Genomic DNA, 19,952 nt, shown 5'->3' on the forward strand with positions numbered 1-19,952 from the left:
CTTACACATTATCAAGACAATGACGACCTGTGGCTTAGCCTTAATAGCCTTTAAGGCCCTACGCCGCTGGTAAAACCTAAAATTAGAGGTGCCTAAATGAGCCAATAAAATGGAGAGGAAGATAGAATAAATGTGACTCATATATAAGCAAACAATACAAAACAAAATTTCTCTCCATCGCACATGATGGCAAGTAAGATACACCTTCATACATTTTTAATGTTTGCAGTTTTGCAATAGCCTACCAGGTACCTGAAATAAATCTATGTATCGTATAATAGTCTGATATTGTATCGATTTGCGCCCATCTCATATCCAACCAAAACATACTAAACATACATTAAACGCTAGGAATTATTTACCTACCTAACTTTTCAGTCAGTTTACTTACTTTCAGGGTTTTAGACGCCTGTCTTGGTCACGTTTCTTCTTCAACCAGATAGACTAGCAGACATCTTTGGAACTGTGTGTTTTAGCCTGCAATAACATTAACCAGCTATTTTATTTGAGTTACACGTCTGCTCCAGTCAGTAGTCAGCAAAGGCCCAACCTTCACTCCTGCCTTCTTCACTTTCTAAATTTTCTTCACGTCTTAGCTTGAATTTTGGTCTCAACTTAATTGATTACAACGAGTGAGAAGCATTGCGAAAGAGGCAATGATGGAATCTTATGTAAGTCTTTGACTTTTTTATATGTATTGTTTCTCCTGATCTCGAACTGTTGATGATAGCTAGCCAGGGCCAGGCCCTGGCTCTATTCTAGTCTATAGGAATAGGAGATCGCTTTGCACAGCATCTTCATCTCAGTACAGGACATTGCCAACAAATCAGATACACCTGTACTGTAGCTCAACATTTCAATCTACTTGGCCATCCAGGCTCCACATCTGCATTTTAAAATTCTGCGACACGACTTAGACTGTATCTCGTCACCATCAAGAAACATCTCGGTTGGGGTCTTCTGCTGACCTCCCATAGTGGCCAAAGAGGTCACTTTTGCTGTGTCTTCTATTCCCTCTTTATCTGTTCTTATGTTGCATTCTATTTTTGATCTGGATTGAGATTGCTTGTTTTTTTCTCTGACCTTTACAGGGATCCTTAGTTGAGAGGGAGTACATTACTTTTAAAAGCTTTATTGGGCAGGTTTATTAATTTATGTCGTGCATATATATATATATATATATATATATATATATATATATATATATATATATATATATATATATATATATATATATGAAGTTTTGTTAATATAATGACAATAAATATATTATGTTTGATTTGTAATGAAGTTGGCAATGGAGTGGACAAAATAAAATGTTGACCTTTTTCGAAATTGGGAAGGAAAGGGTAATGAGACTGATCATTCTTGATTTTGTAAGAATTGTTTTATTTATAATGATCAGAACTTTTTCATGTTATAGCGATACTCCATTTTAACTGGGCCAACCCTCCTCCTGACAGGTAGCTTGAACCCTTGACCTATGAAGCACTTTAGATTTTTTTTTTTTTTTTAAATGAAGCTTTTATATAGGGCAATATCCACTAAATGTGCTCAAAGCGCTTTACAAAGGGTCCCTGGTCAACAGCAACATTTAACATGTAGGACGAGGCATGACGCCTGTTAGGCGATATTACAATTTTTCGGACAAAGACAACGCTGTTAACGGCCAGGTACTCATTTTACACCTGAGTTCGGTGAGAGAATGTGGGTAAAGAGTCTTTTCCAAGGACTCAACTATGCGTCGAGCGAGGTTCAAACCCAGGACCTTCCGATCCGAAAGCGAGTGTCATACCACTAGACCACATAGTCGCACAGATTGGCTTGGAATGTCTCAAATACAAACTTACTTTTCTTGTGTTGGTTTTTTTGGGGGGGATTTATGTTTCACTTTTACATAATTCTTTTGATGTTCAATCTTAGTGATTTAATATTTACATAAATTAAATTATTATATTTTCTCTGTCACACCCTAGGATGATGATGAACCAACAACTCGTCTAAAATCAGCTTTGGATATCAATGATTTAAAAGATCCCAAGGGAAAAGGTGTTGCGTTTGAGGTCGAGGAGGACGAGCTGAGGAAAGAGGATGGTATAAGTTATTTGTTTTTCTTCTTCCAAACAATTTTATTTTATTTTTATCTTCTAAAAAATATAAATCTGTCCTTGTGCACATTTCACAGCATGGCTCGCTCTCGCTCACTCTCTCTCTCTCCCTTCTCTCTCTCTCTCTCTCTCTCTCTCTCTCTTTCTCTCTCTCTCTCTCTCTCACTTGGTTTCTTTCTCTCTGGTTGACTGTGCTGTAGACCAATTTGCATTTTTTGAACCATTGTTTTAAATGATTGAAGACAACATAAAAGCTCTTTTATGGGGATGGTTATTGTCAATTATCGTCCCATTAAGTGGTGGCAGAATGTTCCAGTGTATTGGAAAGGAATCGTCCTAGTTAAGCTGCTGTTCCAATTAAGCAGCATCCCCAATGGCTTGGACTGTATTATTATTATTATTATTATTATTATTATTATATTAATTATTAATATTTTAGGAGTATTTAATGGGCTTGGACTGGATTATTATTATTATTATTATTATTATTATTATTATTATTATTATTATTATTATTATTATTATTATATTTATTATTAATATTTTAGGAGTATTTAATGGGCTTGGACAATCAAATTCAAAGTTCTATCATATTGCTGTCATAAAATTTCTATTTGAAAATATATTCCAGAGACGGACCAAGATACATTGTTGGACTACTATGACAAGAATTCAGTTGCATCTCAGATTTGCTTGATTTCTGATGATGAACAGGATCAGGATGATGATGATGATGATGAAAGTGTCTCCCAGTTTGATCGAGAATATCTTAAGACATTGCCTCATGAGATGGAAGCATTGTACAAGAAGATGGTTCGCATTCCTAACTGTGACATCACACCCAAAAAGGATGGTGGTGTTCTGAAACAGATAAAAACTATTGGAGTTGGCAATATTGTGCCTATGAATTCTCTTGTTAGAGGTAAGGATTACATTTTTGTTTCCTTCTTAAATAAGATTATGCTTTTACGTGTAATTTTTCTTAATGTTTATTATAGCTCATATTTTGGAAGTCATCAATGTATGAACTCGATTTCATTAATTTGTCACTTTTTATATTGTGCAGTAGTTCCTGTTTATAAGCAAGGACCCCAGGAATCTATCAAAGTGTGCCAATAGCCAGACTGTTCTTTTAAGCGGATTCTACTTTTTTTTTCTTTTTAGGATTAACTCAATGTCCTTACGCTCCAATTACCGTAAAATGCATAAAAAAACCACAGGGGAAAAACAATCAAAGTCACATTTTTCAGCTTTGGAGAAAATCAAAATTAAAGTTTGGAAACCCATTGAAAACGCCACATGATAATATGAATTGACCTGAATGTGAATTACTAAACGTATATATTTGGACCACAAGTCAGATGCATATAAAAAACAAGCTCTTGGTTGATATTAATACCAAATTATTGTAACATTAGAACAGTAAGGGACTTTCGGACTGATCGATTTTCCCTGTGGCCTTCACATATCATCCCCAATGAGTTTGCCTGGCTTGAATGCACTACGTTGCAAGTCTGAAACTGTCAATAGTCCATTAAATAGAATTTTAATTTATTTATTTTTTATTTTTTTTTGGGGTTGTTCATTTTTAAAAAAATGGATCAATTCTTTTTCTTTCACTTTTAAGCGACATTATACCTTTTATTTGGGATAAAGGAGTGGAAATGCTGGCAATCTCTTGCATGTCGATTGGTTTGTGAATTTCACAAATCATCTTGTGCTTTTTTTTTTAATTTCTGTGAACTGTGCGATTCCCAATCTGTTCTCCCCAGTGAGTTGAAAATAAAGTCTAATGTAATGAGTGCCGTTTCTTTACTTCATATGATTGTTGACTCTCTCTGCTCTCCTCTCTCTCCTTTTCCTCCTCCTTTTTCTTTTTATTTAATGCTCCCCATCCTGATCTCTGCTCAAGATTTTTTAAAGAGTGCCAAAATGGCCTAATGTTACTGCTGTATGTAGCTCATTTGCATAACATGCTGAAAACAAATTATATTCAGTTATTACTTTTCCTCCTCAGTTCACTACAATGCTTACCAAGATGTTGGAGTTTCCCCTTATGATAGCACTCGACTTAGAGGTGACAGTTATAAGATGCGGCTGGGCAAAAGTGAGCACAAATTCTTTTGGAAAGATTTTGCACATCGAAATATTTATTTTTTTCACTTATTGAGAGGGGATTTATTTTGTTTCTCTTATATGGTGACAAGGGACAGATATGCATTGATAAATAAGCATAGCTGCCAATCGTTCTGTAAAAAACAGATTTGTTCCATATATGGCTTCTTGAGTCCCTAAGTCCGTATTTTTTGTTCAAAATCTGTATTTTGTAAGTTTTTGGCTAATTTGTGGTAAACAGGGCATGTGAATTATTGTGATTATTATTATTATTATTATCATTGTTACTATTCTTATTATTATTATTATTTTTATTATTGGTGTCCAGCATGAGATTGTGGGCAGGGTTTAAATCAACATAACATTCCTATGTAGGTCTTTAATTTGAAATATACTGCTCTATTATAAATGATTTTCAACAATTTAAAAAATTCCGGTTGGTTTATATGACACCTGTTTTTCACTAAAACCTTTCATAATGTATTGGAGATTTGCATGAAATATGCATGTTAGTCTAGAATATACTTTTAGTGTTCTCCGATAGTATTAATGCTTTCATTATTTGTTACAAATTAAATTAAATCAACATCTTTGATTGGAATGTATTCAATCAGAAAACCAATTACTTATATAGATTAACCATTGCAAAGATTATTGCCCTTTATTAATTTATGAAATATACATTCCATCCCTGTAAAAAAAAATCTTGATCTGATTCTAATTTTATTTTTCAAGCAAGCTTTTATAATGGTTTAGGTTCAAGATAAATAAGTGTACTCCATTTTTAGGAGTGTTTATTTTGTCAACATAAAGAGGTAGGAATTCTCCAATCTTTAGAGGTTCATTTTACTACAATGAAAGGGGGAGGGGGGGGGGGTAAAATATTCAAAACCATTGGCTTAATTTTCTTAATTCAAATTCTAAATTATTTTTAAGTTATCAAATTGATTCTTTTAAATGGAATAAGTTAATGTTTCTGCATATTCAGGTGAGACTATTCCAGGTTTAGAGTTGGGCATAATGACGATGAGAAAACATGAAATTGCGAGGTTTCTCATCCGATATGACTATGCCTTTGGAAAGATGGGATGCCCTCCACGTATTCCACAAAATGCAACAAGTAAGTATAAAAAAAAGAGCAAAGCTGTATTTGTGTCGGGCTGGGGATCCTTACCTCCCATAGTGGGCAGAAACAAAAACAAACTGTTTTTATGTACAACTCGTGCATACAATGACATTTCCATCATAATTGTTTTATTATTCTGACACCATTGTACCATTTAAATAAAATAGTCTTTTGACCACTTCCATAAAGCAAGGCTGTTATAATTTTGAAATTTTTATTTAATTGCATGATTGGCAAAATTTTAATTTGTAAGATTTCATTCAAGAGCATGGAAGCTTTATTTTATTTTATTTTTTTTTTTTTTAATGTTTGTGAGAAATGTTTTCAGATGTGATCAGCCAGCTTGTCTTTCAATTGATTAACTCCCTCAACCCTAACACCGACTATCTCCGTAGTTTACCCGGGTTACTTTTACCCCATGCCAATTTATTACATTTATATGAGACAAATTATAGGCGTAGTATCAAAGCTAATTTTTTTAGTTTTTGCATTTTAATGATAGTTTAATAAAACTATGCCCATTTTTAATACATATTTTCCAATTTTGAAAAGTAGCAAAAGTCTCTAGGATTGAGTGAGTTAACATCTAGTTCTGACATACACTTATAAAAAAATATTAATTTGCTTTTCCAGTCATCATGGATGTTGAGCTCCTCCATTTTGTTGAGCAAGAAGGAGTGGATGACTACTACTCAATGACTCCGGTAAATAGACGTTTTGATTCAATCATACAAGTAAATAGTAGAACTTTGTTAAACCACCCTGTTTCCGACTGCAGTGTAATGTGAGGTGGTGGATGATGAGAGGTACATGCTGTGTCTTCTATCCCCCCATGCCCTTTTTCCAATTGTTTCCTGTCGTTGTCTTAGAATGAGATTACTTTGTTTTGTCCTGACCCTGGCCGGAGTTCCTTGGCTGGGAGGGAAACAGTCGAATATATAGTTATAGTTTCAGGAGATTATATTTTTTTCCTTGTAAATCATCTCCCTATTATGCATTTTATTATGTTTAGTTTACATATTGTATTTATATGATTTGTAAACATTTGAGTGTATTCCTCTTAGTTGGGACCTGTGCTTGTGTCTGGATGAGACTTTTAGGTGATCTCAAACTAAGTACTTTGACGCTGTGCTCTTGGAATCTACATCTGTTCCCTATTTGAACCAATTCCCCTTTGTCTCACCTTTTCTTTTGTGCTTTAATTGTAATTCTAGACCTTTTTACTATCCCATTTTCTTCCTTTTTACTGGCGCTGATATGACCTTAATGTGTTGCAAGCGCCATAAAACCCTTAAAAACAAAAACAAAAAAAACGATGCCATTATTTGTTGCTCCAATAATACAACTCTTTATCACTTTATTTTTTTCTGGTCCTGATCACTTCGTTATAGAGAGTTTGCATTGTAGAAGGTGGCTATTGTTTTTCAAAGGGGCATCCGAGTAACGTCTTCAAAACCCTTTTATGATGCAAGATAGCCTTCTCGCCCATAAATCTGACCATTTATCATGTAATCAGTAGTCTATGTACATCATTGCTCCTGTGATAAAAGAGGTTAGTGGTGAAATGGGAAATACTAACGACAGAGTGAAAATGGTAAGGCTTAGTATGGGAACAAAACAGACAATGGACGTTTCGGTACAAACCCTTCATCAGAACAACAATATACAAATAAACGTGGAAAACAAATAAAATATAATGAAAAATAACTTGTATCGTCTGTACTCAATGGTGATTGCAGTATGAATGAAATGTTAGCGTGGCGTGGGCAGAGGATAGGGTGCCACAGGGGGGTGATCTAATTGATAAGAAAAGGTCAGCATCAGGGAACAGAACCTTCCAGAAAATAATGGAAGATAAAAGACATATTAGTGGTAGTTGTTGTAGTAGTAGTAGTAGGAGGGCTCTTTCATAATTAACCGAAAAATGCCTGTAAAATCCGCGTTTTTTATGCTATCAACAAAATTCTTGCACGTGTTCATACCTTGACTCGTCCTTCATTTCTCTACGTAACAGCCAAGTCTGTCGACACACTTCTGGCAACGCCGCACCATGGAATAGATACCCTCTCAGAAGAAATTTCCGTCAAGGTTTTGTAGCCATTTCCGCACATGGTCAACAAGCTCTTCATCGACATCAAAGCGCTTTCCTGCCAGCTCACGTTTCAGTGGCCCAAAGAGGTGATAATCAGATGGTGCGAGGTCTGGACTGTGTGGTGGGTGTGGCAAAATCTCCCATCCATATTTCTCTAGCCAACCTTGCGTCACTCGTGCTGTGTGGGGTGTAGCGTTGTCGTGTTGCAAAATGACCCCGTTGGTCAACTGCCCTGGGCGCTTTCTGCGAATGGCCTCCCTAGCTTGTCAAGAGTTTGGCAGTACCTTGCAGCATTGATTGTTTCTCCAGGTTGTAAGGTTTCGAACAGAATAACACCACGACTGTCCCAGAAAACAGTTCCCATTATTTTCTTTGCTGACCACATGACTTTGAATTTCTTCGCGACAGGTGAGGATGGATGTTTCCATGTCATCGAATCTTGCTTTGTTTTTGGGGTGCAATGGTGCAACCAAGTCTCATCACCGGTGACTATGCTGTCAAGAAAAGTCACATCGTACCCTAGAAAGTCTCCGCCGGCGTTGGCAGTATGCCCGTGAACCCTGCGTGAGCTCTTGCTTCTTCTCAAAAGTTCCCTGCAGATGTCCAATCTTTGTTCTTTATGATTGTCTGTCAATTGCTTAGGAACCCATCTTGCGCTGACTTTTCTGTAGCCAAGTTCATCAAATACAATTCTATGGGCAGAAGTTTCCGAAATTTCAAGACTGCTTGCGATTTCATGAAGTTTCAACCTCCTGGCTTGACGAATAAGCTCATCAACTCGCTTCACATTGTCTTCTGACGTCGCAGTTATCGAACGCCCTCTCCCTTCCCTGTCTGTCAAGTCGGAATGGCCGGCTTCAAACAAATTACACCAGTGATAGACTTGTGTACGGCTTATAACATGCTCACCATATACACTCTGAAGTTCTTTATGAATTTCGGTAGGATTCAGACTTTTGGCGTTCAAAAAACTTATGACAGCTCTGATTTCCTCCTTTGACCAAGTTTCAAGGTGGGCTGCCATCTTTAAAATCGTCTAGAAATTCATTGTGCAAAATGATGCACTTCATAATTTCTGTGAATATCCGTAAGGAAATAAGGAATATCATGTCGTTTACAGAATTAAAAAATCTCCACTGGTTGCTGAGCAATGGGCATTTTTCGGTTATTTCTGAAAGAGCCCTCGTAGTAGTAATCCTGAATAGCTAAAATCTTATCCATCGCTTTACACGTTGATATCAATTATCATTTTCTTTATAGTAGTAGTAGTAGTCGTAGTAGTAGTAGTAGTCGTAGTAGTAGTAGTCGTAGTAGTAGTAGTAGTAGTTGTAGTAGTAGTAGCAATAGTAGTAGTAGTAGTTGTTGTTGTTGTTGTTGTTGTAGTAGAATGCTGTAGTGAAACAGTAGGGGGCGAGGTGAAAAAGTCATGGCGGAGGTGGGGGGTGAAATGGGTCAGTCGACTGGGGTGGGTTTAATTTTGAAATAAATAGCTGGTTCAAATGCTTCCATAGTTTTACATGAATTTTTTAAAGACAATCAAGGTTAGGTCAGATCACATGCTGCATTGTTTGTTGACCATGAAAGCCAACTTTTCTATTTCAGAATTATTAGCTATAATTTTGTTGTATTAGAATTCACACTCATGAACTTAGATATTGGCATCAACACAACCTCTTGAAGATTATTACTTGTACATTTTTTAAAGGAAGAGTTTTAAATGCAAACTCACAGTCTGTATTTTCCAATGTAGTAGATATTCTAATTTGACCAGATTTTGTGACTCTAAGTCATATGGAAGCAGTTTTCTTTTCTTTTTTTTTTTTCAAATAAAAGCTTGCGTCTGCTTACTTGATTAAGTGGAATAAAACAGAATGCTATGTTGTGTAAAATTTTTAACTTCAAGAACATTTCTAATTATCATCAGTTTAAAATAACAGTTCATGATTATTAAGTAGCAAATGAAGTGGAAAAGGCATTGATTAGTAAATATTTTGTGGATTAAGATCCAAGTTTGTTTTTTTGTTTTTTAGCATTTGAATTTAGTTTTACCACTAAACCGTGTCTGGTTCATGAATTTTTCCTGTTTCTTAATCATTTGAATTAGACTTGTTAGAGTCACTTGTCCTCGTAGTACTTATCCTTATCATTTTATTTTTCTTTGACACCCAAAGATTGTACTTTTACACTACTATTTGACTTATGTGTTCTCTTATATGTAAACATTTACAGGAAGAAAGAAGACTGAGACTGGTTTTTGCAGATATTGAAAAAGTTGTCAGAGCAGAGAATAAGGTTTGTTTGTTTGTTTGTTTTTCTTAGTTTAGTTTATGAAGTATTATCTAGAATGTAACATAGATATGTTAATATCTTGAGTGTAAATCATCAATATCGAATAATTGAGTGCTTGGTTCCTTTTCTAGTGTTGGCTAACCATTGAGGAGTTTGAAAGATAAGTTTGTCAACATTAACAGAGCTATAGTCCGTTCCAAGTCCCGTGTGCATGGAATATTGCAAATTTCTCCAAAGTTACGAAATGTGGAGCCGTGATTTTTTTTTGCATGCGGGCTTAAATTTTAAGTGACATTACGAATTTTGAATACCGTTAATGATTGACCAAACGGTTTTCTCACAATGACGAATTACTTTGATCTTTTCATTGTTTGCAATAAAATATAACTCTTACTTTATGTGTGTTGATTCTCTTTCCCATGGGGAAATAATCATAACAAAGTTGCATTCAGTGGCGAAGCTTAGCAAATAATTTTGGGTTGTTTGAAATAGTTTAATTATAGATGGCATTTATCTAGTACTTCACAGCATTGAAAACAGGCGGTGTTTATACGATATCTCTTCCCTAGTGGGCAATGGCCAAATAACACATTGGACGACACAAACATCCCATTAGGTGCTTATACATTTTTCAGACAAAGGCATAAATGTTAAAAGACAGGGGGGTCTTGATTTTTACGAAGGCATAACACCTGACCAACTGTTGAGCAAGACATCTCATAAAGGGCAGACATGTCACAAAATCCCACTGGTCACCCATCTATTACGCTATGTGTTCGCCATTCTTGAATTATGTTCGGTGGAAGGAGAGGGGGGTGCTTTGAATGTATTGATGTGACATATCACTGAATGTAAACTTCTTTAACACCAGATTCCATGTAAGTTTTGTACAGTATAACCTTTCAAAAGTCCCACAAATACAAGAGATTCATAATTAAAATGACATAAACAATTATTAATTTGATCTCTCCCCTCTGAGTTCCTGGTTGTAAGCCATACTGCTATTTGCTGCATGCCATGAAAAAGAATTCCGTGCTTCGCCTCTCTGGAGAAATACTTGTAAATTTTTCCACTGTGACAAAAGTGCTTGTTTAATCCATATTTTTTATCAGTTTTTATGAATGGAGAATTCGCAACAGGAAGCTACGTCTCCTGCTTTCAAGTATTTAAATTGTAACAATTGTTTATGTCAAGTGTGTACATTTTGCTGTGTCATTTTGAACTCAAGATGGCAATAATAGTGAGTAGTGCACATGAATCTCGTGAATGGAAACCATTGGTCAAGCCTGTGGGCGAGTGTAGCGATCGTTCTCACAACAGAATTCATTGTGTATAACATTGTATTGTAAAACATCAAAATCTTCACTCATCCCAGACCCTTTGTTTTTTTATATACGGTTAAGAAGAAAAATTCTAAAGAATGATACTGTAACCGATACAAAAAAAAATATGGGCTTAATGTCACTAACAATTCGAGTGTTCGAGCCAATTATCATTAAAATCCATCAGAAGATTGTGAAGATATCCACGTCAACGCATGCACACAGGTTGTGGAACGGACTACAGTGCCTGCACATAAGATTAAGGGTCAAACTAACCTTGAACAAACAATATATATGTATTCAGTTTTATTATACACAAATTTCTCTTACTTTTTTAACAGGAAGGAAAGGAATATTTTGCCATGAAGAATTACAATAAAGCTTATGGCAAATTCAAAAAGGTTTGTGAAAGTACTATCTATGACTTGTAGTTAAAATTCATGTCATAATAAGCATGAAATGTATTAAAAACCTTTTATTGAGATTTCAAAGATGTCAATAAGCTTAAATAATTAATCATCTTAACCTAAATTAAATATGTAGCAATTTTAGATGTTCTCTTTTTATTCTCTCTTAAAAACTAATATTTGTATGTAATTCAAATTTATCAGAGAATATTTGCTGTTAAAATTAAAATGAAGTGTACAACTTTATTCCTATATGTGCTCATGAGCTAGGGAAGTTGTAGTGAAATGTATTTATTTATTTTCCAAGGGGCAAAGGGCTCCTATCATAATCACCTGTATGTGTTTCATCCTAAAGATTTCTTTTTCTTTTCAGTCCATCAACATTTTACAAGGATACTCATGCAAAAATGAGGCGGAGGAGATCGAGAGCAACAAATGGAAAATAAAAGCTAATGTGAATTGCGCTGTATGTAGCCACAACCTGAGTCATTATGGAAGAGTCATCAGCTTTTGTAATCAAGCATTGGCACTTGACAAGAAGAATGTTAAAGCATTATTTTATAAAGGAAAGGTATTTAAATTTGATTATGATGAAATGAAGTAACTGTGTGCCTAGAATTATGTTGAGTGGTAAAAAAGGAAAATGGTATTACTTGTGGTGGTAGCTTGACCTTTCTTCTCTTTGCTGAAGGTGCTGACATGTTGAAATTGTAAAGAAATTAGGAGAAATGTAACTCGAGTAGGGTAGTGCTTATACTTCTAGAATAGGCAAGTGAAAAGGTGAGAACAGGTGCATAATTTATAAGGACGATTGAAATTTAGGAACATCAAAATGCAGTGAGTCCAAAAGCCTATCGATGACTTACCTTTAATTGAAAACAATAGCCTTGACATCAATATCAAGTTATGGGTGTTGGATTGGTGTCTATTGGATTGTGTAAACTGACCAGTTACCATGATTGATGCCTGTTAATTATTACACACAGACTACATTGCCACATTGATTTAGGATGTGGGGTTGTCTGCCAAAGACTGGACTGGATAGACAAAATGAGTTACCTACCTGACTTTAATTGGATGTGACAAAGCATGTTAAATCAGATTATACTTGTATCATTTATCAATTGCATTGATCTAGAGATGGGCAGACGATGTTGGTTAGTGTGATGTTTGAATTACAGAGTCATGAGATGTTGGTCAGTGTGATGTTTGGATTACAGAGTCATAGGATGTTGATCAGTGTGATGTTTGGATTACAGAGTCATGCGATGTTGGTCAGTGTGATGTTTGGATTACTGAGTCATTCCTCCTCTATATTGTAATGACTGTTCCCAAAATACGTTTTCGGATCCAGAAACAAAAATTTTAGGATTGCGGTATACAACTAATGAAGAAAGAATTCGTCCTCAGCTGACCTATCAGAATGATGGAGACAATTGGAAATATGACTGTTTATCAAATATTTTGGAAAGAAAGTATGATGATATTGTTGGTTGTTATAAGCTTGTCAAATTTCATGTTGTTGTACTGATCACTAATCCTGTTGCAGGCACTGCACTCAGTTGGCGATTTTGGTAAGGCTGAACACTTTCTGAAAGCAGCAAGAAATGTTGATCCTACAAACACTGCAATCTCAAAGGCTCTCAAGTCATTGGCAAAGTAAGTCATCACCAAATACATTTTTGAAATGATGTATTCAAGAAGTTTAAACCGAATTTTATTTTTTATTCCAAAAATTGAATAATTAACAATTTTCAATTTTCTTTTTGTGTCGAGTGATTCTTATTTCATTTAAACAAATACAATGAAGGTTATATCCAGTAGCACCCATGTTTTACCAATATGCTTTATCACATATTTGTTTTAAACTGTTGAAATATTTCTTCTTTTTTTTAAATGTTTTTCTACAGATCCAAAAGAGATCACGAAGTATTTGAGAAAGAAATGTGTCAGAAAATGTTTGGACAAGTATCCATAGATAGTGAGTAATTATGGAGATTCACATTGCTAATTATCTCTCATCTCAGAGTTTTTATTATTGGTTTTTAAATCTTGATTTCTGAACAACTTACAAATTGCTCTTTTCTGGGTGGGGTTCCTGACCTCCCATAGTGGGCAGGGGGGTACATACTATCTTCTATCCCCTTATATCTGTTTTCCAAAATGCTTTCTGTCTTTGTCTTGGAATGAGATTACTTGGTTTTGTCCTGGCCCTGGCCGGAGTCCTAGCTGGGGGGGAAACAGTCAAATGCATAGTTGTTTTGGGAGGTGATACTTTTTTCCTTGTAAATCATCTCTCTGTTATGTATTATTATATTTGTTATTTTGAATTTATAATGTAAGCATTAGAGTGTATTCCTCTTTGTTGGATCTTATGCTCGTGTCCGGATGAGACTTATAGGTGGTCTCAAACTAAGTACGTTGAGAGTGTGATCTTGGAATCTACATCTGATCCCTATTTTTTCCCAGTTCCCCTATGTCTTACTTTTGATTGGGTGCTTTATTTGTAGTTCTAGAACTTTTTACTATCCCATTTTCTTCCTTTTTACTGGCGCTGATATCACCTAAATGTGTTGCAAGCGCTGTAAAACCCTTAAAAACAAACAAACAAATTGCTCTTTTAAGGTAAATTTGTGGAGATGTTTAACCATTGTGTTCTCTATTACATTAAACACAGTCTACCCATCTTTGAAAATTGTCACTTCGACTCATGTAGAGGACATTTCTTATTTATATCATTTCTTGTCAAAAGACATTAAAGATCATATTAAAGTTTAGAGTGGAGATAAAGATAAAGGGAGTAAATCTGACTCATGAATGAACAACACAAAGCAAACGACGTTTCGGCCTTTGGCCTTTACTCCCTTTATCTTTATCTTCATTTAGGCAAAGTTTAAAGTATAGTCATATGGAATTTGAGTCATTACAAATGTCTGAATGATGCAGCATCCTCTGTCTGTACTGAAAACATTAACCGTTTACCATCACCATTTCAGATAAAGAGAGCAAAAACAATGCTTCAGATAAGGCTGAAGAGACATCCCAGGAGATGAGTTCAGAAGAACAAGAAAGTTTAGTGTGCTCTGAACGGTTCAAAGAAATTGCACAGTCTGCATTACAGTATGAACATTTTATTATTTTGCTTTTATCACATTTGTTAGCAGTCCATCTTTTGTACATTTTCTTTTTAAAATGTTTAAAGACTTCTTTTGACTCAAAAGAATTTGATCTGATTCCTTCTGGAGGTCTTACATTTCACACACACATACAAAAAAAATATATATATATTATTTTTTAACATGAGGTTAAAATTGGAATGAAATGATAATGTTTATAATCAAGGCGATATAGAATTTTAGGCTTTATCTCCAAGGAGTCAGGTAGAGAATACATTTTAAAATGCTTACTATGAAAACAAGGGATATAGCGAAACCCTAAAGGTTCAATTTTTGTTATTGGTGTAAATTGACCTGCTTATAATATGATTATACGGGCTGTTATAAAGTCATTTTGTTTCACCAATCACCTGATATATTTGTTCCTTTGTTGTTTTTTTTCAATTTTGATACTTGTGGTTAGTTCTGTTAAAGTGAATTTTTATATGAGTTATGAATGAAGTAAGATCTCTACCAAAATGATATCAGTTACAGTAACTACCAGGTGAAATTAGAATGTTATATAACGTAACTAACTTTGATTATAATGATTTGTATTTGTAATTTCATTATGACAACATGAATGTCCTTCCTTGTCCCTAAAATTTTGCTATAACAGTAAATCTACATGTACTACAAAACATCCGTCCACTTAGTGAACAGTATTGGTTAAATAATCCCACATCATTTAAGTATTTTATTATCACTCAGTGATGCCAAAACTCCGGTTTCACCGGAAAAAACTCCGGTCTGGAGCAAAAAATTCCGGGCTCCGGGCAACTTCCGTCAAATTCCGGTGAGGTCAATTTGTTCCAAGGATACCCCCCCCCCCCCTCCTTTCCAACCACCACATCATCATCATTGCCCCTAGTATTACACAACCATCATCACTACCACTACTACTGCAACCACCACCACATCATCATCACTACCGCTACTACAACAACCACCACCACAACATCATCATTACTGACACTACCACATCACTGCAACTACCACTACTATTACAACCACCATCACCACATCATCATCACTACCGTCACCATTACAACCACCACCACCACATCATCATCACTACCACTGTACTACTACAACCACCACCACCACATCATCACTACCACTACTGCTACATCCATGACCCCACATTATCACTACCACTACTACTACACCACCACAACCACATCATCATCACTACAACTACCACTACCAAATCATCATCACTACCACTACTACTACAACCACCAGCATCACATCATCACTACCACTACTACTACAACCATCACCACCACCACAACATCGTCATTACCACTACTACTACAACCACCTCCACCACATCATCATTGCCACTACTACTACAACCACCATCACCACCACATCATCATCACTACCACTACTACTATAACAACCACCACCACATCATCATTACCACTATTACTACAACCACCACCACCACCACCATATCATCACTACCACTACTACTGCAACCACCACCACATCATCATCACTGCAACTACCACAACTACTACAACCAACATCACCACATCATCATCACAACCTCTAATACTACTACAACCACCACCACATCATCATCATCACTACCACTACTACTGCAACCACCACAACCACATCATCATCACTGCAACTACCACCACTACCACATCATCATCACTACCACAACTACTACAACCACCACATCATCACTACCACTACTACTACAACCACCACTACATCATCATCACTACCATTTGTACTACAACCACCATCACCACCACATCAACATCACTACCACCACTACTACAACCACTACCACATTATCATCACGACCACAACTATTACAACCACTATACCACCACCACATCATCAACACTAGAACTACTACTTCAACCACCACCACCACCACATCATCATCACTACCACTACTACTTCAACCACCACCATATCATCATCACTACCACCACTACTACTACTACAACAACCAATATCACATCTTCATCATCACTACCACTATTACTACAACCACTAACACCACATCATCCTCACTACCACCAGTACTACAATCTCTACCATCAGGTTTTGGCGCTTTACTTCATTTAAAATAAGGAAACTTTGGGATTGTATTTGACAATATGTTTATGTATCATAATATAATTCTAATCAGTTATCTATTTAGAACTATACAATATGTAAACACAATGCCAAATACCATTCCAATTCCTTTTTCTTGTGTGTGGAAATTCCTCTTTCGGCATTGAAATTCCTACGAGTGGTGTCTGAAACTCCTGTGAGCCAAATTTAAAGTTGGCGTCTCTGTATCACTTGTCTCACAAAAGTTGATTTTCAATATTATTTTGTTTTACGGGCTTTTTGTAAGCTCTGCGTAAAATATGATAACTGATAAGTGCTACGTTTTTTTTCTAATTTGATTGGCTTCGTCTTGTACAGAACATTCAATGATGATCCCAGTCGTAACGTACTACTCTTCCCACCAATGTCAATGAACCAAGCAGAAATCTTATTTGTTGTTGAGACTGCTGCAGCCTTAGGCTTGGAAATCAGAAGTAAAGGCACGGTAAGTAGAATTTAATCACAATATGAATTGGCTGTGATTACCTGCCATCCAGGATTGGTAACTAGTAAATACTCCTTTTCTGACTCTTGTTTGTTCAGTCTTTTGTTGCTTTTTTTGTTTCTTTGGATTACTGGAGTCTATAAAGTGTCGGGATAAACAAAAACTCATTGTATTTGTCCTCAGAAATATCGTAGGAAGTACCTTATTCAGTGGTAATGAATGTTGTATATAGTGGATGCCACAACTTGTAAAGGCATTTAACTTTAAACATTTGTATTTCCTAAATAAAAAAGTATATAAAAACCCTTGGAATTCTGAATTGAAATCATAACTAGAGTGATGTGATAACCAGTATTTTAGTTTTCTTTATAAACCACTTTGTGAACTAGGTTACTGTAGCTTTTGTTATCATTACCGATTATCAAAACAAGGTTTGTTGTAATTTAGACATATTTATCATATTTAAACAGCGCATTTCTATTGATTTTATTAGCATTCAGTCATAATTTTTTAATAAGATATAATGCATAGGATATTAAAAAGAAGCATTTTAAGTTTCGTTATAATTTTTTATCAAGACCAAAATTTTAAAAATGTTTATTCTTATTTGTGTATGTTTTGTTTTTTTTCTTTCATTTAGGGGAGTTCTATACGCCATGAGATTTACAAGAAGCCTTCAAAGTGAACTTTATTTTACATTTCAAATTTTTCTTTTGTTTAAATCTTCCAACTGATCATCTGATACTCTGCTGTGGAAAAACAATTAAGTTGTTCATGATTCTTTTGTCATTCCAATTTGTGTGTCATCATCAGAAAACCCTCCATTCACCATCAAAATTGATATTTTCCATTTTATTGAATACTCAACCACATTTTCTGAGGATGTTCATTTCATCAATATATCTTAATCTTGAGGAAAAGAAGGAATCACATTACAATTCCTACTCAATATCATATATTCAAAGATCAGGTTACCCCGTTCATGCTTTTTAATTATGATGGTAACTTTGAAGAGAGTCAGTTAATATCAATATATATCTTAATCCAGAGAAAAAAGGCATCACATTGTAAATCTCTTTGATGTGATTTCCACTGACATCATTCTATACTATTAATACTAACCACATATTTCATTCTTTAACCCTTTCAATCTGACATGGCGGTTTTTTGCACCAAAAAAAAATAAATCCAAATTTTGCAAGCTAAAAATAAACAAATTTTGCGATTAATTTTACTAAAAACCATTCTACACAAGCTATCAAATTAAAAGAAGTAGAAAAATTCGTCTTTATTTCTTCTTTTCTGAATTAAAAATTCACCCCATATACCGGAGCATACTCTATTTCTCAACTGTTTCTATGTTATATGTTTGTGTTGAGACTATTGGCTATTAAGCTTAACTGCTGGCCAGGTAACTTCGCGATGGTTGTGTGTTGGACCCGCGGTCTCCAGTAGGAGGTGAGAGAGAGCTCTAGGAATGACCTGAGTTTGATACGAATTTTTTTGTGTTTGTGGATTGTTCGTGGATAGCTCATATGGTAGAGTCACGCTCTCACCGGCCAGGCAGAGTTGTCGTACCAATAAGGTCGCAGGTTCAAACCCCATCACTGCCGCGAAAAATTTTTATTCTCTATTGTTTTCTGGCACTTTTTTATTCACTTCATCTCTTGTTGTTAACATTATCAAAATTGTTTTGCGAGTAATTTTTATTTTTTACAAAAACTGATCCTACTGACACATACAACTTTGGTTGCGTCTCAGAACTTGTAAAGCTTGCTCTTATCAAATATTCAGTAAAGAAGAAATGCTCTTTTATGTTTTACCCATTTGTTTATCATTTTATTATGGTTTGTGTGGTGGTGGTGTCTTCTTTGGTTTTTCGTAACCATATAAGGTTGGTATGGTTTGTGTACTAGCACTTGATTTTTCTGCCATCATGTGTTCAGTTTTTAAAAATTTATGATAATTTTTGAAAAATTTCAAAGTAATTGAAATCTTTTTATTTTTCCATTTGTTAACATTTTGATTAACAATTACTTTATGTAGTAATATATAATCAACAATTACTTAATGTAAACTTGTTATATTGTGGAGAATAAAATGGTTACTTGTACATTGAGTGTCTAGTTGATAATTAATACTGTGTTGTGTCAAACAAAACAGAATGCAAGAATAAAAGGGGGAGGTACTTACTGTGTATTCTATCCCCCTATATCTATTTTCCAACCTGCTTTCTGTCCCTGGCCGGATGCCCAGGCTGAGAGGGAAACAGTCAAATGTATAGTTGGTTTTGGGAGATGATATTTTTTTCCTTGTAAATCATCTCTCTGTTATGCACTGTATTATCTTTGGTTTACAAATTATATATGATTTGTATACATTTGAGTGTGTTCCTCTTAGTGGGGACCTGTGCTTGTGTCTGGATGAGACTTTTAGACCATCTCAAACTAAGTACTTTGATAGTGTGCTCTTGGAATCTACATCTGTTTCCTATTTGAACCAATTCCCCTTTGTCTTACCTTTTCTTGGGTACTTTAATTGTAATTCTATAACATTTTACTATCCCATTTTCTTTCTTCTTACTGGCGCTGATATGACCTTAATGTGTTGCAAGCGCCATAAAACCCTTAAAAACAAAACAAGAATAAAAGGACGGATTAAGATCTCGTTTCAATCACTAAATACAATGTGTCTTTCTGAGCAGTGGCCCTATTTTTCTCATTTTGGTCAAAGAGGTCGCTTAACTATACCCCTGAATCTTTTGTCCTT

General features: G+C 35.2%; 1 protein-coding gene across 1 annotated transcript; it reads left to right on the forward strand.

Annotated features, from left to right (window-relative positions):
* Positions 1–290: 290 nt before the first annotated feature.
* On the forward strand, positions 291–19,296 carry LOC144967092 (inactive peptidyl-prolyl cis-trans isomerase FKBP6-like). The gene is made up of 14 exons (XM_078903919.1): positions 291–671; positions 1,977–2,094; positions 2,740–3,030; positions 4,126–4,215; positions 5,212–5,343; positions 5,983–6,053; positions 9,671–9,733; positions 11,394–11,453; positions 11,833–12,030; positions 13,009–13,118; positions 13,370–13,440; positions 14,456–14,579; positions 17,057–17,183; positions 17,824–19,296. Exons 1-14 carry the CDS (start codon positions 657–659, stop codon positions 17,866–17,868), a joined length of 1,515 nt encoding a protein of 504 aa, XP_078760045.1. The 5' UTR covers positions 291–656; the 3' UTR covers positions 17,869–19,296.
* Positions 19,297–19,952: the final 656 nt, after the last annotated feature.

This window comes from Berghia stephanieae, chromosome 3 (assembly GCF_034508935.2).
Source record: "Berghia stephanieae isolate SIO BIC M18660-M18661 chromosome 3, UCSD_Bste_1.3, whole genome shotgun sequence".
NCBI classification, from domain to species: domain Eukaryota; kingdom Metazoa; phylum Mollusca; class Gastropoda; order Nudibranchia; family Aeolidiidae; genus Berghia; species Berghia stephanieae.

What these genes read in the sequence shown, in the direction of transcription:
- LOC144967092 (XM_078903919.1), top strand. An exon ending in TATTCCACAAAATGCAACAA is followed by an intron (nt 5,344 to 5,982) that starts GTAAGTATAAAA and finishes TTGCTTTTCCAG; the next exon opens with TCATCATGGATGTTGAGCTC. An exon ending in CATTATTTTATAAAGGAAAG is followed by an intron (nt 12,031 to 13,008) that starts GTATTTAAATTT and finishes ATCCTGTTGCAG; the next exon opens with GCACTGCACTCAGTTGGCGA.